Genomic DNA, 23,715 nt, shown 5'->3' with positions numbered 1-23,715 from the left:
GACCCCCGAACTTGCAGAAAATTAAAAAGTAGGGGGTCCGGAGTAGAGTTTGGCGAGTCCGGGTTGCACAAATGCAACATAAATAGTATGTCTGCAATAGCGCTAGATTGAAAAACTGAGGGTCTCCAGGACCCCTAAACTTGCAGAAAATTTAAAAACAGGGGGTCCGAACTCTATTTTGGTGGGTCCGGGACCCCAAAAAGCAACCTAGCGCTACCCCTGTTTTAAATGATTGTCAGTTTTTCCTCCCAGCTATATACACTTGAAGAACATATTATTAGATTAATTAAGTTTACTTCGAGGACTATTGAATATCAAAACAAGGGCTTAGGCAGCCCGCCATGTAGGGAGTGTTTTACACACCCAAATTTGTAAATACACACCCAGTTTTTGCCCACATGGCCTATACTTTGTACACATATCTTACATTTACACACCCAGTTTTTTGAATTTACACACCCAAACCTTCAAACCCTGCCTAAGACCCTGTATCAAAAATTTAAAAAAATTACTAATTTGCCATAAAATTTGTATTATAACGCAAATTTCAAAAAATCTAAATCATTTGATATCATCAGGACATTCCTTGTGTTTAGAATGCAATTCGATATGTCTGATGTCCTAGAAAAATTACTGTGCCAACGTTGCTATCAGTCAAGTTAGCTCAATCGATAAGGCGTTCGACTGTGGTGCGAGAGGTTGTGGGTTCGAACCCTGGCGGTGCCTAGTACGCTCACGTGGAAAGAAAATTGAGTTAGCTTGAAATTCCCCTGGACAAGGAACTCACTGCTAATTTGTCTCGTTGTAACCCTCATTTAAACTCGGGAGCTGATCCTGGTTGCGATGGTTATTTGTGGAATGTCTAGGGTGTGCGCTCTTGAAGCAGCAAAGTCCCCGATTTGTTGTTTAATGGTTTGTGGAATGATGTGGGCCGTAGTGGTCAGCGACAACCTGTGCTGAGGCTTGTGGATCAACGTTTAGGCGTTGTGCCTGTGCGTAGCGCACTATAAATCACTGCGCTTTTTTTTTTAAAGCCCTTAATTCAATATTAAGTTTAAAAAATATTTTACAAAAAAATCTTTAAAAAAATCACAATCCGCATTCAACTGCCATTGGCTTTGAGACATAAGGCCTACCGTTATTTTCTTAACCTTACTGACATACAACATACCTGAAAAGTTTGCCAGCAGTGGCGCTTTTTCGTTAAACCCGTCTCTCACCTCCAGATAACTCCTGTTACCAAGGTTGGTATCATCATCGTCAAAGGAAAGCGCCACCTTGTGTTTCGTATCTCCATTTATTTTCCATGAACATGACATCACCTCTTCTGCAGGCATGCGTTGCTTGTTGTATATTGGTGCTGAAATGTCTCCTGATTTTGAATCGCTGTAAGTACTGCCGCAGCCTGAAATCAACGAAGTGTATGTAATAGATTAAGGGATTCTATATTTGTAAGAAAGTAAAAGCATCTAAAAATTACTCATTGTTGAAAAAATTGCATAATATTTCTGAACAAAATGACAAAATACTGGTTATATTTAGCCATGCATTTCTGTCAATTGACAGAATAGTGGTGTCCCCATCAGTCGGAATTAATAGGTAAATTTTTGCGGGAAAATTTTCTGGACACATGACACCCATGGGCACAGACATATTAGCATTATCGAATGTAACCCTGAGCACAGCGGCGGGTCTACCAATGTATTTGAATAGGAAGAATCCCTCCTTGCGGCAAAATAAGTAACTTGTCGCAAGTTGATAATATTATGGTAAGAGTTTCCGTAGATAAATATTTTTTTCCGTAGGTAGATATTTTTGGAATTACGTTTTGATGATATTGTGAATAAATTGCATGATATTGCATGATATTCAATAAATTTGCAATCAGGGTTCGGTTTTTGCCGGAAAAGTGGCAATAACTGGCAAAAACCCGTTTTTGCCAGTTTTTGCCTGGTTTAAACCGGCAAAAATGGCAAAAACTCATATATGACATGGTCTCAGATTTGAAGCAGGTTTCACTGCCAATGTGTGTAAAAATTCACTCCAGAGTAAAAATAGCTATGTTTAATTTCTAAGGTGTCTTTTCTAGGGTAAAATTGTTTGTAGAACATGATTTTTTTGTCAAAACGCGTACATCGTACATCGTTTTGCTACAAAATGTTAATTTGTGGCCGATTTTGCCCGAAAAATGCACTTTTTGGGTGACAAAAATTTTCACATGCCAACTTTGTATACTCATAGAGTCTACAATATGGCCCTTTAAAATGTTAACATATCAGCTGAGGGTACTATTTGATGGATTCAGGTATTTGTTTTGTGATTGACTTAATCATTTGCGTGCCAGAATCATTCAAATATGACATGCCTCGTGACAATTGACATGCCAAAATAAGCTGTTTTCGGCAAAAAAAATTTATTTGAAAAATCATAACTCTTGATAGGAAGGAGCTACAGTGATGGTTGACCTATCAGTCTATGCAGTATTGAATGGGCTTTCATTTGATACCTAACTTTGTTCATTTTAACTAAGGGAAAAACTTGCAAAATGTAAAAATGTTTCCCCTACCCCTTAACATTTTGATGTGTGTAAAAATTCCCGCCATTTATAAAAATCGGGATTACAAGAAAACTACAAGAGCTATAGGCTTGAAAAACTAATCAGTTATGCACAGTATAAGTTCCTACTTGGGTATGACATTAATATCTTTCCATTCCTTCTCAATTTTCTTTTCTAATTTTTTTAACAATTTGTGACATCTGTAAATTACGTAAAATTCGGCATTTCAAAAAAATCGCAAAAAAAAAAATATATGAGGCGACATGTTTAAAAAACTAATCAGTTATTCCCATGATACAGTACTACAGGGATATAGTACCAAACTTGTGCTAAAATGCATATTTGGTTAGTTCTAATTTTTTTAACAAATTGACTCGCCACCCCATTTTTGAGCAAAATCGGGAACAATTAGTACCTGTAATATTGCGCAATCATGTGACCTATATTCAATGTGTGTGCACCAATCAGATGTCAGACTTGCACTACAACATGATGTGAGCCTTGCAGAGCCTTTATAAGTGTGCCAATAGAGTTCAAATATGTTGTGATGATGTTGTCACTTATGGATCTCATATTTTTATTTCCGTCAAAAGCATATGCCTGTACTGTAATGCTCATATCAGGAAAACAATGACAGATTTTGCATTTCTGACTTCAGAAAAACTAATCAGTTATTCCCATGATACAGTACTACAGGGATATAGTATCAAACTTGTGCTAAAATGCATATTTTTAAGTTCTAATTTTTTATCAAATTGACTCGCCACCCCATTTTTGAGCAAAATCGGGAACAATTAGTACCTGTAATATTGCACAATCATGTGACCTATATTCAATGTGTGTGCACCAATCAGATGTCAGACTTGCACTACAACATGATGTGAGCCTTGCAGAGCCTTTATAAGTGTGCCAATAGAGTTCAAATATGTTGTGATGATGTTGTCACTTATGGATCTCATATTTTTATTTCCGTCAAAAGCATATGCCTCTACTGTAATGCTCATATCAGGAAAACAATGACAGATTGTGCATTTCTGACTTCGAAATGAATTCTGCACAAAATTTCAGTCTAGAAAACATATTTAAAACAATATTTTTTGAAACTTTATATTTTGCCATTTTTGGCAGTCAAACCTGCTTCAAATCTGAAACCGTGTCATATATAGTCACTCAAATAGTTACAAGTACACAGAAAGCTCATAACAGTAAACATACAACTTTTAATGAATCATTCAACATATTTTTTGTCTCATCAAGTCCTTAAAATAAAAAAGTTTTGAATTTGATATGCCACATTTCAGTTATGCGCCATTGAGCAATGAAAACGCATGCCTTTAATTTCTTAATATGTTACTTATAATTACAAAATATGGCCTTGTTACAATTTGTTTTGAGATAAAAAATCTGAACTTTAAATCACTTTTTTAGTTTTGCCATTTTTCCTTCAAAAACTGGCAAAAAAACCTGCGAACCCTGTTTGCAATACACGAATTTCTATCGAAATTGCAGCCAAGAATACTATTCCAATTCAAAATTACTAAGACTTGAATAGGGAGGTCACCGGCGGGGGTCAGAGATCAGGCTCGAGGTCACACTCACATTGATACGCATTGGTCATGTGTCCAGAAAATTTTCCTGTGAAAATATACCCATTAATGTTGACTGCCCATGGAGCAAGAATTTGTAAGTAGACCCATGTTATATCAATTTTCCAAGAAAATGGACTCATATTTATGCCTTAGGGCTCATCTTTTTGCCCAAACTTAACACAATTTTTTTTAATTTGTACTCCAGTTAGGTTAAGTAAAATTGGGTGGTTTTTTTTTACAAAATTGACCAACAAAAGGGGGTCATTGTTATTATATACCAGACACTCATAAGTAAGGCCCTCTTTGTGGCAGTAATGTACAATAAATATCAGCATGATCAGAAGCTTTGTAAATCAAAAAGGACAGTTGCCAGCTTGTAAAATGTGTACGCCCCCCGTCGCCCAAGGGCCTACAATCCTGGAAAAAAAAGTTGGCACACTTTGCCTGTCTTTTGGTATATCTCTGCCCCGCTCCCCCAATTCAACGTTGGACAAAGCTGTACTTGCCAACATATCTGTGAGACCCTCCAACATTGAAAGATGGGAGTGAGAATTGGGTGAGATACAGGGGGGAGTCTGTGCTTTATGTGTGCACATATTGCATGCAAGTTTTACTTGCCTTTCCAATTTTGATAGGACACACATTTCAATTGTTTAGTACAAGTGTACCATCTATTTTTCCAGGATTGTAGAACTAGTTAGTTCCCTCAGATTGTTATGTTGCTATAACTAGCGGAATGCCCGCTAGCTGAGAAAATGGGAGCGATCACTAAAATGGGAAGAATGACTGAACATTTGACACATGTATATGAATAGCAACACATTTGTAGGCCCTCATTATTTCTCAAAAAATTCCAATTCTTTACCGATTTCAACCGAATATATGTTATGTTTAAGGGTGGGCATCGCCAAGGCTTTCCATGTCGCGATATTGCAGCAAAATTTATCACAATATCGATCATATTGTGATAAATATTAAGACCAGGAAACCCGAACGGTGTCCATGTGAATGCAATTTTCGACAAAACTAATAATTGAAATAATATTAAATGGATTCATGGAAGGAATTAGGTACATCAAAAGTGCTTCATTATATTTAGAAAGGTAAAATCTGACAACAAACTTGGAATATTATTGCCAAATTGGCAACTTTATTCAGCTTTTATTTGGGAGTTGTTGAGTCTATAGTTTATTGTGGGGTCATCAATGTAGCAGTGAGAATTATAGCATCACGATAATGAATAATTTTTCACAATATTATTGCCTAGTGCGATATTGCACACCCTTAGTTATGTTACTCCCATTAATATAAGCTTTCTTCTTGTGTGTGTTACGTTATGTTTAGATCAAAATAAAAAACCCTTTTGATGGGCAAACACACGAGTACACCCCCTCACAAACACACAACATTTCCCTATTTATAGTAAGATAAAAGATCCTGAAGCCATTTGCAAAAAGCACAAGACCAACTTAGAGATGTAAGTGAGGTAATGATCCACTCCCTGAAAAACATGCGAGCCTAAGGCGAGCACCTCGCCAAATTTCTGGAATTCCGGGGGTGCAAGGGGGCTTGTCCGGGGAATAGGCTGCACGGTATCAACCCCCCACCAAAAAAAGGGTTTTTTTGCTCTTTTTATGACAAATTATCATCATCCAATTCCGAAAATGTTTAAAAAAAAAAAAATTCTACATTTCCGGATTTTTGTTTTGTTTTTTTGCCACAACTTACATCTCTGAACTTAACAGTGAACTATTTTGATGCTGGTATACCCTATGCCATAAAGAACTCATTTGTTTCATTATTTAAAAAAATCAATGCAAATATTTTAAACACCCTTTTTTTCTTTCCTTTCAACCATCTCTACTTTAGACCCCAAATAGCTGATAGACTAAAAATATCTGTCTGTATAACCACTAATGCACACCAATTTATACACAGCTTTCTGCACAATCATTGCAATTATTATAACAAAAAATGTTCTATCTTTAACCTGTGAAACTGATTTTGATTGCTTGCAACCAGTCATATACCGGTGGTATTGGAAATAATTGAATACATTAATGAAGACTGCAAGCAAGTGTAAAATACTGAAAGGCTTCACTGTGTATATATTGTAGAAATACATGTACTTATTATTACATGTACTTACATTTGATTATACCGGATTTAAACCAGATAGATTCAGAGCTCTGGATTTCATTCATGCTTGCTATGTGTGTTAATTAACACAACATTCTGCGTGTTTCTACTGAGGGCCAAATTCTGTGCCATGCCGTGCCGTGCGGGTCATACCGGTAACAAGCCCAGTAGAAACGATCTGGGTAATCGGTTGCCGTGTCATGCCGGGTCATGTGCTCGCTTTTTCGTGATCCACCTCTTGAGGTGGATCATGCCGGTCAAAGCGTGTAATCCGCGCAGTAGAAACGAGCCGTGTGATCGGTTGCCGGGTCGAGGTCATGCGTGTTGCAAAAATAACGCGATCTATATTCTACTTGCGGTATTATAGTCTAGCCTAGGCCTATAATGTAGAAGTAGGTTCCTTCTTTCTGATATTATATACACTGGCCACATGTTCATGTGTGACTCGCATGAACTTGATGAAATAAAATGGATATGACTTTACTTAGTCTAGGTCTACTTTATAGTTAATGAGTTGCTTATATTTTGGCTGTAAATTAATTATCATAATAGCCAATTACTAGATCCACTGGTAAATTAATGCAATTTGGATTTTACGAAAACACTAAATTGTGATTGTAGGTCATATGCCATGAGCTGCCATGCGTGAGACATTTAAATTTAGGATACAACCGTCAAATCTGTTTTCCGTACTTCGGTTTACAGGAAAAAATGCCGTGCATCGTATGCGAGACACGGCTTTCTGGTCTCAGTAGAAACAAGCTGGGTAACGGTGGCCGGATTGTGATCGGTATTTTGTGCCCGGAAAATAGCGGGTCAAAAAGCCGTATGCTCAGTATAAACACGCTGTATGTTACAAAAATGCCAAAATCTGAAATTTTATGAATGTTAGAGTGTTCTGGATGGGCTAAATCATTGAATAGGACTTTAACTTTGCTAAAAGTGACCAAACTTATTTTTTGGATTATTTTCCAACGCTTTACATTCTAAAATTCACAAAATGTCTATTTTAATTTCCCTTTAACGTTTCCAACCAAAATGTGAGTACATACATTTGTTTAGTTTGCTTTTCATCATATCATAACATTTCATGGCAAGTAGTTTTTACAAACAACCTTTGATCCATCTTCATTTAAAACATGTCCAATAAATATAAAACATGATATACACCAATTAGCGAAAATGGAAAACATGGTATCCAAAGGGAATAAATCTGATCTCAATTGAGATCAACTTACTCTCACAATGGGTAATCCCGAGTGTGATTAATGCGCTCAAGCGAGCACATTTGATCCGCATAATTTGATACTGGTCAATTAGCCTAATTAAAGACACTATCAATGAGTTTTTACATCAAAAATCAGTTTTGCTTCAGTCTGCTTCACAAATTGATAAAATTACCCAAATAAGTCATTTTTTTTCAGAATAAATTATGGTGTTTTTTCATGATACAATGCAAATAACTACTTTTGTAAATATACTGCGCCAAAAAGTATCCTTACACTTGGAAAAATAATCACAATTTCAAAACCATATTGGGGTAAATTTCTTATTTTAATAGATGCACTATCTAATCTGGTACATTATGAGATCCCATTGAATCCAATGTGACTTCAAGAAGCAAAGTTACAAGCATTTGATTAGACGAAGGTCCAGTTTTAAAAGTGACAAACTGGCCTATTCAAAACTCCACAGACTAGACATCTGGTTTGAGACTGGTGAATGGCTAATTTATGCATGGCTTTAATTTAAAACAAACGGAACAAAAGAAAACCGAAACAAAAGAACTGATAAATAAAATGAAAGTTATGAAAAGTACAGAGAAGTAAAAACTGAAATAAAAACTGCTTTAAATAAAGCTTCATTGAAGAAACTGTGTTGTCTCTTTGTTGCAGTTGTTGGCATCTTTTTGCGCCTTGTATAGGCCAATTTGTCACTTTTGAAACTGGACCTTCATCTATTCAATTGCTTGTAACTTTACTTCTTGAGGTCACATTGGATTAAACATGGTGTCATAATGTGCAGAAATAAATAGTGCATCAAATTTACCCCAATATGGTTCAGTTTTGAAATTGTGATTATTTTTCCAAGTGTAAGGATACTTTTTTTGCGCAGTATACAATGTAGTTATCAGCTTTGACTGCTCATATTGTGTGTCTTCTAATGGTGGTTAAAGGTTTCCTGGAATGCCTTCAAGTATAGTTCTCGAAAGTATACCAATGCTAACGTGCACGATCATATGGCTCAAAATAAGCTAAGGTGTCATAAAAGTGTAACACACAATTATTTTTCCAGCTCTTTTCTTTTGGTCTCCAACCAGGTTTAAATTATAGTATGCACATATATCGTTCATAATACACTAAAAGAAAGATAAGTTATAGACCATTTACTTCACAAATTTAATTTTCTAGCCCTTATGTGACGTTATATTTGACAGACACAATTTTGATGATTTTCTGCAATCAAATAAAATTTATAAAGTATTACATAAGGTATTTTGTGGTTATTTAGGTGTAGGACCTACAGCAACTGATTGTGGAAAAAAATGTGTCCAAATATTACAATAAGGAGGATAAATTGTTATAAATAAAATATGTGTGTCTGTCAAGCCATAACATACATAATATGTCTGTCAAATGTAACATACAGAATAATAATTTGGCAAAAACAGTAGTTCAAGATGGGAAATTGAATAAAGATCACATGCAGTTTATAATTCACATGTTTTAAAATACTTTTATAAACTCTAAACTATCATCATAATGCGAACATCAAGTGATTTTTAATTTTTTTAAACGTATTGCGTATGTTACTTTTGACAGACACATACAAATCTTGCGTATGTTACTTGCGTACAAATGTTTGACAGACAACACTTAACAATGGATTGTGTCATCAAAAAGCTTCTCCTCACAAAGTGATAGTGCCACAAAGCTAGGTGGAGCTAAATGCTATGTCATGTAGCATAATTAGCTGTATCACCCTAGTTTAGCAGGAATTACAGCACCGTCTTGCGTATGTTACTATTTGACAGACATTTCAAGAAAAATTTTAAAATTGTTATATGTTCAAAAAAGATGGCAGCCACTTACAAATTGATTATAATATGGAGAAATGAAGTTATTTACAATAGATTTACCCTTTAGTTTATGCTTCAAGTCTTTGTTTATAAAACACTGAGGGACTTCAAAATCAATCAAAAGTTTGACAGACAATAGTAACATACATAAAGGCAAACTTTTAAATCCTTTTTTGATCTGTTAACTTATAATTCATAATGCCTCTTTCTGTTTTTTTTTTTTTTTTACTGCACCATTTTGGGAAACAGGTCACATGAATTTCTATAAGGATCCATAAAAAAAATAAAAGCTGTTTAAAAAAGGCGTCTCTTGGCATGTTACAAATAAAAGTGTAAAAATAGGCATTTTTACAGCTATTTTTTATTTTATTTTTTATTTAGAGTGAAAGGATTTTACTTAAATTGTGTATGCTATGTCTTTACTACCTAAACTTGCCACTAAACTAGCAAATATTCCATTTCTATAATTATTATTTTAAAAAAAAGATGTCAAAATATATGGCTATAATATGACACCTTAGCATATTTTGAGCCATATACATATGAACAATAAAATAAACTAAATAGTCATCATAAGGATTACATTAGTATAATAGCATGGAACCATCTTTGAGCATTGGCACTGCTTGTCTTACTTTAGTTTAAATCACACATACACATACCCCGGTGGGGTCACTCCCTGGCAGGGGGGACGCATAGGACCGTTACCACAAGTACAAATTACCCCTTTTGCAGTCGATTTCAAGGACAAATCATGAAATTTTACCCCCTTTTTTACTCCAAAACAAGGACAAAATGGTACTCTGAAACATCCCTATTTTTTAGATTCCGAGGACACATTTGCAATTTTGACCCTATTTCAACATTTCAAGGAAGGGATTTTTAGGCCTATGAATGGTTTTTTTTTCAGTAATTAACAAGGGCATCACAGAATTCAAGTAGTACTCCTTGCATATAAATCAGAACCGAGAACAATATTGATCACGGGATGAGTACAAAGTAGGAAACCAAATTTATTCCTGTGATTTTTTTATCTGGCCACGGGATCAGGAGAAAATAATATAGAACCCCTTTTTCAATTTCGCAGACATTTGTGCAATAAAACACCCCTATTTTTTCAATTTCACGGACAATTTTGTCCGCGGACATGCCCTAAAAACGACCCCTTTTTCCTTGATTTTGGTAACGATCGTGCGGTCAGTATTGCAAGTTGAGTGACCCCACCGGGACACATACAGGGTGTTCCCAAAGTCTTGTTACCATTTTAAATGTTCATAACTCTACGTACTATACAGCAATCGACCACAAACATGAAGGTATATATTTGCACAGAGAAAACTCGTGCAATTATTCTGACAACAAATTTGACATATAAGCCCAGAGATATAATAAACAATCTATGGTGAAAGAGTTGGCCATATTGGGGGGGGGGGTACAAATGACCATACGGTGATTTTTGTAAAAACTTTGTAAATTTTGTAAAAACTAAGACAATTTTGGTTAAATTCGGCCGAAAATTTTGATTTTTGATATATCAATGGGTCCAAATTTCTTGACAAATTGGTATATTATGGGTCCACTTCCAAAATCTCAGCGGCACGTCCCTACCAAAACCAAACTTGAGTACCCCCCCTCCCGGGCCATATTACACACAAAACCATAAAATAAGTTTAAAACACATCTCCGATCCAAGTATCCACTAACTACTCTCAACATCTAGACCAATTCCCCCTCATTCAATTCAATTTCAATATCAAAAAGTTCTCATATTATAATAACAGACTACCAAGATGATATTCATCACCAAGAAATATGTACTTAAATGCTTTGATTTAATTCAGAAATCAAGCCAGAAAAACTATCTTCTGAAGTTGTGTAATATTCCATCCTTCAATTCTCTGCTCTGTCACAAGACTTCTCCACTAAAACTGTCAAGATATAACTCTCAATAATTTGTAGTGGGCAAGGAGGATGTCAACAATGAACATATCGCCATTCTTCTTATTGTAGCTGCAAGCTCAAGGATACAATCGGTTGTTTTCCATTAAATGTTTTCAAAAGTCTAGGCATATTCTAAAGATTAAATGTCAAATTTGATCTTCAGTTGGTGCTTCATCATTAGTATGACCAGGGCCAGGGGCGAAAGTGCTATTTGACTATTTTAACCGTTGTTAGATTGGAAATTCTATGAAGAAATGATTTCAATCTATCATCGTCTATTCAACCATATCATAACACTTCACTAGTAAAGAAGGTGAAGAGCAAAGTGTTAAATTTGATTTCACAATTCTCAACGAGAAATGCAAATTTCGCATTTAAAGTGTATTTTTGATAAACTTTTTGTCGTAATAACGAAGGAAAATATTATCCAAATAATTGCATGAATTCCCTCTTTCCATGTATGTATTTTGATTTCCCTGTAGCCAATCCTGGTGAAAGATATGATGGTTCAAAATGGTAACAAGACTTTTGGGACACCCTATACAATCCTACAAACAATCACCTCTACTACTCAATTTACCTCATGTTTTGTAGTGATGTTAGTGCTTTTATGCGGTTGCACTGTAAGCCAAGTATCCCACAAACCGCCCTTCTAAATGTGTGTATGCACAGAAGTGTAGTCAGGGGGAGCAAGCTGACCAACAGAAATTTTTCAGGAAGAAAATGGGGACAGCAAAGAGAAAATGCGAAAAATGACTAAAAATGGGACAAAAAAAATTACAAATGGGGGATAAAAATTTCTCTTTGCCCTCTCACACTAAAATCCTGGCAATGCTACTGTGTATGCACTCTGTGGGATTTGGCTAGGGTGCACAATTCAAAACTGGGACTTGCAAAATACATCACTATTAAACTTGATGTGATATACAAAGTATAGGGTCCACATATTATAAGTTCCCCCTAAATACTTTTTAAAATTAATCGGAAAATATTTGACAAAATGCAAACGTGTAAAACGGTATGGGTAGCCGTATTTGTTTTACACATATGGACCAAATTATAGCGTCACACGTCATTGCGTTCAGTCACAATGGTTCATTATGTAAAAAAAGAGACCGTTTTAACAGTGTTAAAAGTTGCATCTGAGTCCATAGGAGTCAGCTCTTACAATACAGTAGGCCAGGTCTATTCATGTGTTTGTTAAAGAAAACCTGATGTGTGACACTATAAATTGGTCCACATGTGTAAAACAAATAGGGCTATACATATCTTTTTACATTTTTACATTTTGTAAAATATTTCTTGACTTATTCTAAAAAGTATTAGGGGGGGAACTTATAAGTTGTGGACCGTATATAATGCATTCATCCCAAGGCTTACCTTTAGTTGAAAGTATAGCATGAAACCGTCTCTGAAGATTGTCACTGCTTGTGTTACTGCTGACAAATGTTACTTGCATCTTCGTCCCACTAGAAATTATGATAAATCGGCCTGAAATATCAAACATAAACATCAACAGTTAAGGCTTGCTAACTGCATAGAGAAAATGTTAAGGGAAGGGGTATGAAGGTTTGGACAGTATTTATTGTGGGACATCAGAGCACATCAGACATATCGAATTGCATTCTGAATACGAAGAATGTCATTCTGATATCAAATAATTTTGATTTTTTGAAATTCGCAATGTAATTACACATTTTATGGCAAATCATTAAAATTGATATTTTTGATATTTAACAGTACTTGAAGTAAACTTTATAAATCTGATGATTTATACTTAAAGTGTATGTAGGTGGGATGAAAAGCCGACCTTTCGTATTGAAGATATGGATTTTTTTCCGAAAACACCCAAAAATAAATAGGTCTTTTTGGGAAAAAATCCATATCTTCAATATAAAAGGTCCAAATTTTCAATTGATCGTCAGCTTTTCTTCCCAGCTACATACACTTTAAGAATATATCATTAGATTTATAAAATTTATTTCGAGGACTGTTATATATCAAAATTTGAAAAATATCAAATTTTAATAATTTGTCATAAAATTTGTATTATATCGTGAATTTCAAAAAATGACAATTATTTGATATCAGAAAGACATGCTTCGTATTCAGAATGCAATTCGATACGTCTGAGGTGCTCTCATGTCCCACAAATAATACCGTCAAAACGCCATAAACGCTCATTCTAGATCCCTTAAGCTTGTTAAGGTTTAATAGTATCTATTTTAAATTGTTGTGATTTGGTAAATTGTTGTGATTTGGTAGTTCACAGCATCTTGCCAATGGTAATGAGCTTTGGCAAATATTGCATTGATCATTTCATAGCGAGTGTGTAGAAGATTCAAATATCATAGATATACTTTTGTAGGTCCTGTGGTTCTTGAGTTATGTTGTAAAGAGGGCTGAAACAACAACACTTTTCTAAAACATACATTACTTATTAACAACAATAAATCAAAGTTTTTGAAGTATATGATTTGTAGAATGAACTTTTGCAAAACATCAAAGTGTTATTTTTCAATAATATATTTAGATAATGAAAATAAATTTGTTGGCTGCTTTGACCAACAATACCTCGTCTACCCATAAGCAGATCATCGAGACTCAAGAGCACAACTACACCAAAATGATATGCTTCCATCCTTTCTTGCATTATTTTCACCTCACTGCAAGGCAATGATTCAAGAACATCCTTCAAATTGAATTGAACTGCAACACATTGAAGAAATTATATATTAAAAAAAAGAAAAGAAAAAAAGAAACAAATCAAAGAAAGAAACAAATAAAGAAACAAACATACAAAAGCAAATTTTCTCACCTTTATTTCCAGTAAAGTTCCCAATAAAGTCCGTCACAGTTTCATTATAAACATCATACACCTCCACAACATCCTCCGGACCATCCACTTCAAAATCATCAAACGTCAGGTACGCCCGCGTCCCCTCATCCAAAAAGAAGTTCCACACACACTTAATGCCCCCTGGGTAGGGATGAGGGTATCCAGGGGACTCAATGTCCGAGTCTGCTGACGTGACATTACCACCGCACAATGGTAAGGGCGGATCTGAGAACAAACCAAGTATACTGCATAGATGAGAATGGTATAAAGCAAGAACTTATTTGCTGCTGAGTAGTGAGTAAATGACAGGGGCATGGTGTTAAGTAGCGAGGACAAGTGATTGCATTGTGTGTGTGTTAATTCCTGAATGGCTGAAAGATGAGTGCACAACAAGACAATAAACCAATCATGATGCAGCGATGACAATACAACAAGTTTTTAGGTGGTGTGGCTTCCTTGGTAGATGCCACATCAGCAAGTGATTCGCTTTAATGTGATGTTGTTGTTGGTTTTGTTGGTGTTTTTTTACTTCAGATTATTTATTTATATCAATACTTAGTCACCAATCAATAAATAAAAATGGCTGATTCTGTATAGTGTGCATTGGCTCAATATTGTTCTTTGTATTTTTTTTATTGTGAATTGGTGTAAATTATTTTATAATTATTGTTGACTATTCTAAATTTGACAAAACAGGGCCGGTTTGTGATCAATCTTACAATTAATCTACCACACTTAAGGGGGTACTATACCCCTGGCCAATTTTGTGCCTATTTTTGCATTTTTCTCAAAATTTATAGCACATGTATATTATAGGGGCAAGGACTACAACTACTTTACTGAAAATTCAGCAACTCAAAGCAAGTAGTTATTGATTTATTGATCAAATATTGGTTTTCCCTCATTTTTGACTGTAACTCCACAACTGTTGTCTGTGCTTAAATAAAATGTCCAGTGCAGTAGTTGTAGCCCTTGCCCCTATAATATACATATCTTACTTGTCCCCAATGCGCTATAATTTTTGAGAAAAATGCAAAAATAGGCACAAAATTGGGCAGGAGTGTAGTACCCCTTAATCCCCTAGTATTAATTCAATCGTAAGATCAAGAGTAGTCTTTTTGAAACAGGCCTTAAGTCCTATTGAAGACCATGAATGGGCTATTCCACTTGAAATTTACATTACCCCTGTGGAATATTTTGGAAATATCTTCCACAGGAGGAGTATATTTTTCAAATGTAATTGGTCAGGGTCATTTTGAAACCCCCCTGTATTATGGTTTTACCTATATCTTCCACAACTGGAGTGAGTATTTCAAATGAAAGTTACCAAATTGTCTATTCTTTTCAAAACTCATACTCCTTGTGTGAAAGGCTTTAGCTAAATCTTCCACAGGGGTAGTGTAGATTTTAAATGGAATAAATAGCCCAATGTCATTAACTGCCCATTTGAGCAGAACAGAATCCTGGCCCCCGCACTCTGTGCATCCGCAGGTATTCAGTGAACTTTAAAAACACCCCCTTTTGCATCTCATTTCGCGAAGTTTTTAGGGGAAAAACACCCTTTTTTTAGCGATTTCGTGAATTATTTGCCCTTCAACAATACCCCTATTTTTGCTAAAACGCGAAACGATATTTCTAATATACCCTTTTCTGGCAGAAACACGTAGGATGCTCGATGAAAATGCCCTTTTTTCAATTTCGTGATTGAACATGGTTTGAAAAAACACCCCTTTTTGTGTGTTTCATGAATCGCGTTTCTTCATCTGAAAAACACCCCTTACTTGCTAAATTTGCGACGAGCATGAATACCCGCGGATGCACGGAGTGTGGGGGCCAGGAACAGAATACAGTCCAACCCCCTTTATCCAGACCTACCTCTTTTATACAGATTTCTTCATTATCAGCCAAATAATCTTCAAAGGAAAACATACTTTTCAATGCTGTGACACCATTTTGCCTGGGCCAATTTTAGTATTTTATGGATGGGTAATACTTTCAAACTTTCCCTGATATTTTCTGCCAAATACCCCAATTTTGCATTACTGTAGACAAAGTGTTCGAAATGTGCCAAAAATGTTGGCAATTTAATTAAATTTGAACTACTGTAGACAAAGTGTTCGAAATGTGCCAAAAATGTTGGCAATTTAATTAAATTTGAACCAAATAATTGACTTTTTGTATAGTGATGCCTGGGTCAAATTTCTTGGGAAAATTTGTATATAGATGGGTCCATTTTCAAATCCTCAATGTCACATCCTATAGCCACGTTGGTTGGGGGTAACCGGCACGGACAGGCGCCGACTGGCATTAAAAAAATAATTCAATTTTGTTTTCTTTTTTTCCTCACAAATGATTTATTCATCATAAAAAGAGTAAAAAAACAAAAACAAAAAATTTGGGGGTATACCCCTTAGCCTATTCCCCGATTCCTCATGTTCGCTAAACAGATTGTGCCCCGAACCAGCGCTCTAACTGAATAGTAAAATTAGCAGGCGCTCAACTTGGGCTAGCTATAACCCTGTCCCACCCCCTTAGTACACCATTATACTGAAATACCAGTTATTATCAGTGTTATCACCCCATATGAAGGGATTTCTTCTTGTCTCAAACACTTCAAAATTAATATTTCACTTATTCACTTTATTCAGATTTTACACTTAATCTAGCCATGTAATACTTCCTGTCATAGCCACATAAAAGAAGGTTGGACTGTAAATTATACCAACGTTAAGTTCCATCAATGTACTTTTCACAAAAGCAATTGATGAGCTTAAATTTGCTTAAATACATTGTACCTTCATTTAGCAGTCTTGTTCAAAGTTACGAAGTTATTTTGCAAATTGACAAAAGAAATATAGGATACATATTTTTTCATAACCCTGTAAGGTAGCACACATCACCCCACACACCACTAAGGCAAAAAAAACATAATTATTTGTTTGTCCTCCACAGCTTTGAAAGAGGACGTGAAAATGTGATTTTTTTTTTTTTTTTTTTTTGATTTGGCATATTCCTGGACCTAGCTAGAGCTAAATGCTACAATCATTCATGGTGACTTAAAAAAACAAACATTTTGTTTCTTTAATATGCAGTTAAAGTTACAATTTGTGTTCATGTCATAGTCTTTTAATGATTTAAAATCCAATGTACTTTGAAGTCACTAAAATAATAGACTATGACATGAACACAAGTTATAACTTTGCATATTGAAGACACACAATGTTTTTGGGGGGCTTTTTTACTTTCAACCATAAAAATCTTAGTATTTAGCTCTAGCTAGGTCCAGAGATACTCCAGATCTGAAAAAAATTTTGAATTTTACTTATTTTTATTAAAAAAACAAAAAATAGAAAGAAAAAATATTGGTCAGGCCTTAATCTGAGGAGCGGGCGGTGGAGGACAAACAAACAACTTTTTTTTTTGGGCCTAATCATGGGCACTTGCAGTTTCCAATATACCTGCAAACACAAATGTGTGATTTTTGCCCTATTGTGGACTCGAACATGTTGACTATCAAAGTGTGGACTGGCCCTATACAACAGCAAATGTGGTCAATGGGCTATTCCAGAAATTAATGGCACCCCACCCCCTAAAGAAGACATGTAAGTTTGTACCATAAATTTTTGGGAATTCCAAGACCAAAATGTTATCCAAAAACAAATGGGAATTTCCATTTTGACAATAAAATGATTAAAAAAGTGGGAATTCCCAGTGTCCCTAAAGAAGACAGGCAAATTTTTGCCAACATTTTTGGGAATTCCCAAGCCTAAAATAAAAAGGTGTCTTTTTCTTGGGAATTCCCATGTCTTCTTTAGGGTTGTGAAAATAATGACCATTTTTTTTGGGGGGAATTCCCAGAGCAAAAATGGTGAAAAATTTTGGGGAATCCCATGTCTTCTTTAGGGGGTGACTTTAATTTCTGGAAGAGCCCAATATGGCTATAATACAAATACAGGATGACCAGGAGGATGTCCTGATAGTTCCTGTTTAGGCCTGTCACAATTGATTTTTAGTTTACTGTTTCCCTCCTGCATCCAAAATTGGGAATTGCAAAATATTTAAATATTTGCTTTTTATTTGGCATTTTCTCTGTAAAATGACATTTTAATTACATTAATTTAAACAAAGAACACTCCTGCATTACTATCAATGTATAAAATCAACCATAATTGCAATATAATTAAAACCTCAGTGCCAAAATGTACTGTTGATATTGGGCTGAGCCCACTCGTTTCAAAATAAAGAAAATAATAATAAATAATTAAAAGTTACCTTGTGCATTTAATAAAATCTTAAATAGTAAACTAAAAATTAATTGTGAATGGCCTTATTCACAATTACGTAAATTGATCGGGCCAGCGAAAGGCCTGTGGCTACCGGTCGTTGATCTTGTGCTTGTCTGCTTGGCACCCGAGGGGTCTAGGTTCAAATCCTTGGGTGTGCCAAGTAATTTCTCTGTTCATCTTCTCTCCTTTTTTGTTCCTTCTTTCCTTTCGGATAGCCAAAAACCACTTTTAGCATTAGGGTTAAAGGAAGGCCTGTGCATATTGTGGTATCCTGTGATTGAATAGTCTATCTAGTCTTATTACAAGATTGCCCTAACCCAACCCTAACCCTAAACTCAGTAAACGAGGACTGGACTCAAGTATAGAAAGTTGCACCCTATTCGGTAATTGTACCGGGAGTCAGCCATTCAGGTAACTCCAATTGTAAACCTCACTCCCTGTATGGAAGATTAGGTTGTATGTTCCATATGGAGTGTTTAGATTTTAACTGGAATAGCCCTTAGTTTTTCTTGCTTTTTTATCCTTCAGACCTTTGCATATAACCCAAACAACAAATGTAGGCACAAAAACAGGAAAAAATTGATGGCTATAAAAATTACCAACTCCAGAGCCCACAGAAGTGTCAGGAAAACAGTACAAACATGCTTATAGCATTATATGATCACTTTCAGCCCTACTTGTCAACAGGTAATTCATTTTACATGCTCCATCAAGTCCTCAAATTACACTAATCAGACCTGCCTCTCATATAACCAGGGATGGGGTGAGATGACATGTAATCTATACCAATATTACCTTAATTGATTAATATGCCAATTTTCTGTAGATTGTTGGGGTGGCTACTCATCAGTACAAATGACCATACGAGGACATGCTGCAAACATGGGTAGCATTTTCAACATTTGGATATATCAAAGACCCCTCTTTCTAAACCAATTTTATTAAATGGTTCGGTCCATTTTTCACAATTTTCTTAATTTTATTCAGAAAATAGCCTTATCCCCCCATATCATTGCTATGGTTGTTGCTTTAGTTGTTTATCAGGATGTATTTAAAGAAGTATTTGCATGCACTTTTATCTTTAATTTAAAACTGAAGAGAAAGTGAGACAGAGATTGCTTGTTGAAAAAAAAAAGAAGGGGAAATAAAACTTTGATGTAAGAAATGACTTGGAAGTACAATTTCATTTTGAAAAATGTTATTTGAGAGATTTTGTACAATTTTCAGAGTAAATTGGATTATCAGGCCCCCCAAAAATAGATTTTTCTCATGTCCCCCGCGCATTGGATTTCTGATGGTGAAAACATTCAAAAATAAAATTTTATTTCACAATTTTTATTTCATTTTCAAAAAATTGCCATTGGCAAAACATAATGGGTCCAAACTGGTAAGTTTTCAAGGGGTGCCCCCCCCCCCCCGAACACCTGATTTATTGATAAAATGAAAAATAAAAAATAAATGCATACCACATTCGATTTCAAATTCCCATGGGAGATGAGACAATTTTTTTTGGCATAATTTTAAAAATGTGACATTTCACTAAAATTTAGAGCAAATAAAAATCAAATGCTTCATACTCCAATTTAAATATATTAACTACTTTGCAATTTACCACTGAGCAAAATTAATGAGCTTGCATGTTGTGTGTCAGTGCTGAATGCAGTGGCGGCGCCAGGATTTTTTTTCGGGGGCAAAGTGAATTTCAGGGGGGCAAAATTGCCATAAAAAGTGGAAATTGATGTGATTTCGGGGTTTTGCCTCCAAAGTGGGTGGAAAACTGGGGGGGGCAAGAAAAATATTGTGGGGGTCTGCATCTGAAGTCATTGTTTTGTTTTTGGTCAAAACATTTTAACATATAACAACTGGATGACTGAGACTAATCACTATTTAAGATATAAAATTATGACAATGTTATATGAAACAAGAAATGTCTTTAAAAAAGACAATGCCTCAAGAGATTCCAGCGGGCACCATTTGTTATAAGCTTATAAGAGATACTTGAAATGCTAGCTTTAAGCCATCTTGCAATGGTAATAATTCTGTTGTATTTAATGTAGGAATACCTGCATGCCGGGTGGTAGTCCGAATAATCAGTCCCAAAACAAAATAGGCCTAGGCCCTATTCATTTACTGACATGATCGATGGACCCTGCATTTTTCAATACATTGATGCTGTAGCCTTCGTACTGAGGCTACACACAAGGAAACTAGGCTATAATCACGTATCATGAGCCCCGGATGCTTATATATAATAGAGGGCCTCCTTCAACTCCCAACTTGTGACCACAGAAATAGCTTAATAACTGTGTAGGAAATACAAACAAATTGAAATTTGGACACCAGAAACTTAAGGTTGAAAGTCAAAAAGTGTCAATTGGTACACCTTTATACAGCAGAAGTTATCATACAGTGATAGTAAGATTTTTTCAAATAAAATCTCTTTTCTGTAAAATTGATTGCTGTGAAAAAAAATGTTGCATAATGGGTACTTGCTTTTTTGTACAGGTATTCATTGTAAGGTACCATCAATGATGGTCACAGAATTGGGAAAAATACATTTGCCCAAGTTAAATAATCACCTTTCTAAACAAAACAATTTCAATGTGAAATATCCTACTTGCAGGGTTGTCACCAGGACCAAAAAAAGTACTAAAAAGGCTACTTAGAAATTTGATGATCATACCTAGCATAGGCCTAGGACAGGCCTAGGCAAAAAAAACCTTTTTTTTCTAATAATTTCTCCGAAAGCGTCATTTATGTCGACAAATTGTTCACATATCCACAGCAGGGTTGCAAATATACCGTACTATATGTCACTCAGAGTGCGACAATTTGTACAGATAAATTTATCACAACAGGTAATTTGGCCATTCGTCTGCATATTACTAAAAATAACGTCATTTATGTCGACAAATTGTTCGCAAATCCACCGGTTAGGCCGTGTAAAATTAATATTTTGGTTCTCGTCCCCTCCCTCCTCAATTTCTGGGATTTGTCAGATTTTTTTTTTTTTTAGATTTTTCAATTTTTTAGACTTTGGAATGATTTATGAAATCTTCATACATATAAATAAGTTTATTAGAGAACAAGCATCACTTCCAAGTCTTTTTTGTGGTACTCTAGGGGTTTATCCTCAGAATCTCACATTTGAAAAAAAAAAAAAAAGGGCCTCATCGTTTCCTCGAGCACTGTTGGAGAAGTCCGAAAACTACTGACAATGCTAATTTTACATTGAAAAAAAAAAAAAAAAAAAAACACCTCCCTCCCTCATCAATTCATGAAAATCCTCTGGACGAGAACCAAAACATTAATTTTATACGGCCTTAGTTTTAGGGATATAATATATGGCATAAAATATGACAAATCATCAAAATAAATTTATAATGAATGCTTTTGTGGATATTTGCTAATAAAATATATACATCTGACATGTGTAGATGATTTATGTCTTCAGTAGGAATTCGGCTGAGGGAATTCCAATTGAATGAACTTTCAATAGCGTGACGAATTTTTGCGTACACTGCGCGATATACGCCAGCGTGTGCGATTGTGTGTGAGTATCGCGAAGTGAATCCAACCATGCCAACGCACTCATAGACATACCACCTAGACCTATGAGTGCCCATCCCTAACCAGGGCAGTAGGTGAAGCCACGTATCCAAGGTGATTTTGGTCGGTTGCGGAGAAAAAAAGCGTTCATATCTGGAGAGAAAGACGGCGCTTTGCGTGATTGCTGCGCCATTATCACTGCGTGTCAAATGCAACATGTTCTGTACACGCGACTGGAGAGAAAAGCGCGCTGGTTTGTGTGATTCCAGCGCCATTATCGCTCGCATCAAATACATAACATGTTCCAGAGCGAACATATCTGCTTGCTTGCGCCCAGGTATGCGTCCGTGTCAAAGTCGTTGCTAAGCAGTGTCCGCTTCACTCACGCGAGTCAAAGTCACTGGTCTAGGTGCTCGTTTGTCTGGGAATGCACTCGTGATTGGTTAGCATTGTATCCAAGGTCGTGCGTTCGCGTTGTAGTTTGAAATACGCGATATACGATCGCGGTTGGATCGAGTGCAGCTGTTGAAACCTGCGTTCATTCAAAAGCCTCAGCCTCCGGTTGTAGTAAGTAGGTATGCCAGGTGAATTCAAATTTGCCATCAAACTGCATCAATTTATATATCAAATTAAAGCCCTTGAGTAAAGAAAGCCAAAACTGAAAACCTTTTTTTCATAGCACTTTCCATAGTAAAGTTACATCTTGTCAAAGATTGACTTTCATCAAAAAGATTCATCTAGCAAAATTCCCGGTGGTGTTTCTAGATCTTAGACCTCATGTTGATAGCAGCTTTTTTAATGGAACTGCTATCAAAATCCCTCTAAAATTCCATGTGCGAGTGACTTATCACCATAAAAAATCATATATATGGGTTAAGTGAAATATAGACAACATATTTATGTAGGTTTCCTTGACCGGCCAGTTCTTTTATATTTCTATGTAAATATATGTAGTGTGTTCTAGGCGAATTTGGCTGACTAGCAAATGTGTTAACTAAGGTTTGCCTGGCATACCTATAGTAACGCTTACAAATTTCAAATGTTTGAGGACTTGTTCTCATTGCTTAGGCCTACCGGGGTACCTGTATTTTCCCGGTATTTTCACATCATATTTTGTGGTCAAAATGATTACAAATGTGTAAATTTGCAATCATTTCGCGTACTCACCGGTAGAAGAAGAAGAAGAACGTTGTCAGTGCTACTACTTCAATAGTGAAACAGTTGACGCGAATTTCTCCAACATGTCGAATGCTAATTTATGCACCCTTATCAGCAAAAATACAGCTGATTTAGCCAAAGTGAACATGAAGTCATCGGTTATAATATTTTCCTAGCATATTGAGCTAACACCACAGCTACTTGGTTTTTTACAATATACTAGTATTAAAATAAAGAAAATCAGTAAAGCTTAACCCATCGAGGGATGCTTTAAAACCGGAGACAGCCCGAGACGAATATACCTAGTATAGGGGAGACCGGGGCAAAGTGGAACACATTTTTTTTTGTGGCCCAATCAGGATTACGAAGGAAGGCAAGGCAAAATTTAAGGTTTACAAGATACATATTTGGTGCATACGCACCAATATGAACCTCGCGCCAATCGGGCCGTCTTCACGTACCAAAGGTAAAGTTTGACATATCGCACGACTCTGGGATATTTGGTTAAAAGGATAGAGGGTTAAGTGCACAAAGTACAAAAAAGTAACTATATCTCATTAACAATGATCCTATAGATA

General features: G+C 35.6%; 1 protein-coding gene across 1 annotated transcript in view; it reads right to left on the bottom strand.

Annotated features, from left to right (window-relative positions):
- LOC140172476 (cubilin-like) overlaps positions 1-23,715 on the bottom strand; it is a 63,719-nt gene that overhangs the window by 23,315 nt on the left and 16,689 nt on the right. The window contains exons 3-5 of the mRNA XM_072195622.1: positions 14,124-14,369; positions 12,686-12,796; positions 1,172-1,405 (exon numbers count right to left, since the gene is read on the bottom strand). Of these exons, the coding sequence (XP_072051723.1) occupies positions 1,172-1,405; positions 12,686-12,796; positions 14,124-14,369 (591 nt within the window). The remainder of the gene's footprint in view (positions 1-1,171; positions 1,406-12,685; positions 12,797-14,123; positions 14,370-23,715) is intronic.

The sequence above is a fragment of the Amphiura filiformis genome, chromosome 16, assembly GCF_039555335.1.
Source record: "Amphiura filiformis chromosome 16, Afil_fr2py, whole genome shotgun sequence".
NCBI classification, from domain to species: Eukaryota; Metazoa; Echinodermata; class Ophiuroidea; order Amphilepidida; family Amphiuridae; genus Amphiura; species Amphiura filiformis.
The sequence above is the reverse complement of the archived record's forward strand: the minus strand, read 5'-3'. Positions and strand labels throughout refer to the sequence as shown.